This window comes from Etheostoma cragini, chromosome 11, assembly GCF_013103735.1.
Source record: "Etheostoma cragini isolate CJK2018 chromosome 11, CSU_Ecrag_1.0, whole genome shotgun sequence".
NCBI lineage: Eukaryota > Metazoa > Chordata > Actinopteri > Perciformes > Percidae > Etheostoma > Etheostoma cragini.
The window spans coordinates 28064898-28069405 of NC_048417.1; the positions used below are offsets into that span (position 1 = coordinate 28064898).

Consider the following 4508-nt stretch of genomic DNA (forward strand, 5'->3'; position numbering starts at 1 on the left):
CCCCCCCCCCCCGCCCCCTTAGCGTGTTCCCTTTACCACTCAGGATCAGCTAGCTGCAGTTCTGCTCGACGGACTCCGGGGGCACAGCGGCAAAGAGGCGGAGTACATGGCAACATTTGGTCTCGTGTGTGGGCCACATCTGTAGAAGACGGACACAAGCAGAGCTTGGTTCGATCAGACGTGCAGTTTACATGTTGAAAAAGGGCCCGTGCAGCATCTGGTTCCTGGGCTCCCGTCACATGCGGGGCGTCTTGCTCCACCCCTCCAGATTCCTCTCCCAACATCTGCTGCTGTCCCTTAAACACAGTGTTTAGCGCCGCTCTTCTGTCTTCTCCAGTGTGTAAATGCTTATTTTTAGATCCTTTAAGCTCTTTTCATCTAAGGGCGATTGAAGTATTCATCACATCTCCCTGTTCACTTAATTTCTCTCCTGGAAAAGTGCACCCCGTCCCTCCACCCTCTCTGTTTACATACCTGTCAGCAGGTCTCTCCATCTTTTTAAGCCTGGCAGCCAGCTTGGCTCTTAGATCTCAGCGTTTGAGGGCTTTTAAAAAAAAAACTCCAAAGTGTGTTCTTTAATAACTGGTTACCTCTCTGGAGTGTCGTTAGCGCTAACGCACGATAAACCGCCGAATCTCCCGCGGCCCGCCGACACGGCCGCCGTCGTGGCTGCCGTGGTCGCCTGCCCTCCCTCAGTCTCTCCCCTCTCCTCACCCCTCTTAACGGCCTCCTTCTCCAGGCCCATCAGCACAGTTAGAGATATTAAAGTCACGATGACTCAAGCTAATTGACTTTGGGGATGGGAAATATTCCAGCGTAGCAGAGCGTCCGAGGTGACGAAAGGGTCAGATGTGATTTTATTATAAAGGATATGACTCAGATCTTTCTTCAGGGCCTGTGTTGTCTTTGGGAACTGTGGTTTTTTTCCAAGATGAGAGGCTTAATTCTTACACAGCAACACATTTTCCCCAACACATCTTTTGTGTGCCAGATGCTCGCAGCGACAGCTCATTCTAACCTCGTCCCTCTTTCTCTCTCTCTCTGTCTCTCTCCGCCTGCTGCAGCTACGTCCAACAGCACCATGGAGGGCATCGACAACCAGGAGGGGGGAGTGTGCAAGACCAAGTCCATGAAGATAATCATGAAAGTGGGACAAAGTGAGTATTGTATTATTGAATTACAGCCGTGAGTGCCTGCGGGGCATGAGCAGGCAGCCACAATGCCAAGCTAGTACATCGTGCAAAATAGTTTGCGACTGTGAAAATGACCAAATAAGGTCATAGGGGGGGGGGGCATGTGCAGCATGCAGCTCCGACGTCTCCATGACACCTGGGGCTGCGAGCGGGCAGGAGATGTAGTCTAGCGGACACACAAACACAGTCACACACTGTTGTGCAGGCTTGCATGGACACATGCACTGGAAGCACCTGCTGTTATGTACTCTTTCAACTAGAAATTCTCAGTTTGGAGGCCCCCAAACACGTCATCCTCGTGAGTTGGGCCCGCCTGTGCACACTGCGTCTGATCTTACACCAGACAAATCAGACGCTTTCTTAATTATAGCCATAATTATTTCTATGTTGGTTGCCCGGCTGCCACCCAGAGTAGGCATTTCCTGGGGTTTTTAGCCGTTTCGTCAACACCAGCTCCGGTGCTACTGAGAAACACTGAAGGTCAGGGGCACAGTGCCTTGCTCAAGAGCATCTGGCACTGCCCAGGAGGTGAAGTCACCAATCCACACACCGTATTCTGGTCCGCATGGGGACTTGAACCAGCGACTCTGTGGTTCCCGACCCAACCCAGCTAATGCTAACTGTTCTTTGTGGTTGATTACTGGGATATATGGGCCATGAATAACCATAGGTACAAATATGATTAGCTTTTATATGGATCTAGTTGAAGAAAATGTGGCTGCTTGATGCACTTCGTGTTTCCCTGGTAGTCGCATGCAGGTTTGTTGCTGAGACTAAACACTAGCGGACACGCACTACAGTGAAAAAGAATACTCCAATAATCCGTTTGCTTCTTATTTGCATTTTTGCAGATCCCTCTGATCCTATTTCACCCAAAGACAACCCCACCAGAGTACCCTACCCTCCCAAGCATTCAGACGGCAAGGAGACCTACAACCCTAACGATGTGCTGGAGAAACCAGGTGAGACCCCCCTACTCGCAGTTTAAATCCCAGGAAATTGGTAATTGAGTTGAGGAATTAGCGAACCAATTTGGCATCTGGGCAAGCGATTGTTCGGTCAGCTAAGAGCAGATAACACTAAGTAGGCGTGTGTGTGTGTGTGTGTGTGTGTGTGTCTGCGAGAGTCACCGAGGTGTGCGTGTGAAAGTAAAGGGAAAGAAAGGTCAGCGATTCATCAGCCATTGATCGTACGTTGCCCATAAAACTGATAGGCATCTGCAGCCTCCCAAGGACTTAGAAGGTATCTCCACGGTGGCGCCGGTCCAGCCTTAAACCCGCCGCTTAAGCAGCCTTTTCAAGAAAAGGATCTGATCGCTGTATGCCATCTTTTTAACAACCCGTTCTTAGGACAGACACACACTTGCTACGTGCAGACCGCTCTTATCACCGCTATCATATTGCAGTTAAGAATCTCCCGAGAAGAAATTCAGACGGGCAGTTTCCGCAGCCAGATGTGCTCGGAAAAAAGAAACTGGAAGGGCCCAAGAAGAAATTCACCCCCCACCCCTAACCCCTGAGTACGTGGCCCACCCGCCTCTCTCTGTCTTCCCTCCTGAATCCATCCTGACCTTGGGCATGCAGATCTGCCATGCTGGCACTGTTCTCTGCAGGCATCAGCATCTTGGTCTCTCCATCTCCCCGTCTGTCCCGCATGTGTTTTATGTCCCGGCCCTCTGTCCCGGCAGCTATCAGGAGCATATGGGCGTCAGAGTGCTATGGGCCGAGCGTCTGAGGCAGCGTAATCCCCGTGTAAAACAACGGAAGGGTCCTTGCTTTGGGCCGCCTGCCATCCTGTATCCACTCCCCCCCCCTGGACCACACCAGTAGCTAGGGCCCTCTGGAGAACAGCGGGAGACACCGTAGTCCCGCCTGCTCGGGGAACACGCTCTGTCTCGGGGAGGACAGAACACACCCGCCCCGGAGGTGTTGGATGGGAACCAGAACGATCAAGCTTGGCTTCCATAATTGATGTCCCATGAAGACACCAGCTATTTCTTTCTTATTGTCTTCCCTCCGGGGTAGTTAGTCAGAAAATGAAGTTACTAATGTCTTTTGTACATGCAATTTATCTAAGTGCCATTTGCCTGGATCTAGCCCAGCCATTGTATCTCCGATCAGGCTGAGCTCGTCCTAGTTTCAAGGTTGCCGTCTCCACCGGCTGAATTTGAATAGCCACCGATCGAACGTGACCTTTGTACAAAGAGCCCACTATAGGCAGCCTTCACTCTCAGCCAGTGTTCTGCCGGCCCCTTTCCTTCACCTTTACTGTGACTCGATGGAAAAATAGTGAAGAATGAATTGGGAAGGAAAATACTGCTAAAAACAACTTCCTATCTCTCCAGTGTTTTGAGTCGACACGATTTTGTCGACCAATCGATTAGTTTTATCCGACATAACACGCACAAAAAAATCTTGTGTTTACCAGAGATGTGCTCAGAAGTTTCTTTGAAATAAAAACTACGCAGTAAAAAGCACAAAACGATGAGGAATATATGTATATATGTAGATAATGAAATTGCCGCCATAGTTTTTCCCCGGCTGCAATGACGGAGAGAGCCAGGAACACTGTCCAATCAGAGCAGGCTGGGCTTTTCAGACAGAGGGTGAATACAAGTACATTCAGACAGGAAATCAATGATGATTTTGTAAAAATGTTCTGGTAGACACCAAAAATTAAAGTATGAACCTAAAAATGAGCCTATGGGACCTTTAAAACACATTTAGGCCCCATTGCTTTGGTTTGACATGTATGTGTGTGTGTGTGTGTGTGTGTGTGGGGGTTCTACCTCATGCCCTCTCTGCAATGAATATGAAAGAAAAGCCAATATGCATGGCTCATTTGTTGATTTCCCTCCCTCTGCCTCCAAGGTGTAGCGCCCAGAGAAAGCGGCGAGACCGACACCGGTGGCAAGTCCTCCAACGCCATCGGCTCCGAGTTGGCGGCCATCTTCGTGGGCATCGCTTCGGGCAGCGTCATCTTCATCATCATCATCATCATGCTGGTCCTGCTGCTGCTCAAGTACCGGCGGCGGCACCGCAAGCACTCGCCGCAGCACGCCGCCACGCTCTCCCTAAGCACCCTCGCCACGCCCAAACGGAGCGGCGGCGGCGGCGGCGGCGGGAACAATAACGGCTCGGAGCCCAGCGACATCATCATCCCGCTCAGGACTGCTGACAGCGTCTTCTGCCCGCACTACGAGAAGGTCAGCGGCGACTACGGCCACCCGGTCTACATAGTTCAGGAGATGCCCCCCCAGAGCCCGGCCAACATCTATTACAAGGTCTGAGCTGGAACTTTAAAAAAACGCAAGAG

General features: G+C 50.9%; 1 protein-coding gene across 2 annotated transcripts in view; it reads left to right on the top strand.

Annotated features, from left to right (window-relative positions):
- efnb2a (ephrin-B2a) overlaps nucleotides 1–4508 on the top strand; it is a 19408-nt gene that overhangs the window by 12973 nt on the left and 1927 nt on the right. Inside the window, exons 3-5 of one of the 2 annotated variants that reach the window (XM_034884838.1) lie at nucleotides 1065–1157; nucleotides 2045–2155; nucleotides 4064–4499. In XM_034884838.1, coding sequence (XP_034740729.1) covers nucleotides 1065–1157; nucleotides 2045–2155; nucleotides 4064–4482 — 623 coding nt within the window. In that variant the 3' untranslated portion in view covers nucleotides 4483–4499. The remainder of the gene's footprint in view (nucleotides 1–1064; nucleotides 1158–2044; nucleotides 2156–4063; nucleotides 4500–4508) is intronic. The other variant, XM_034884836.1, reaches the window with a different exon arrangement.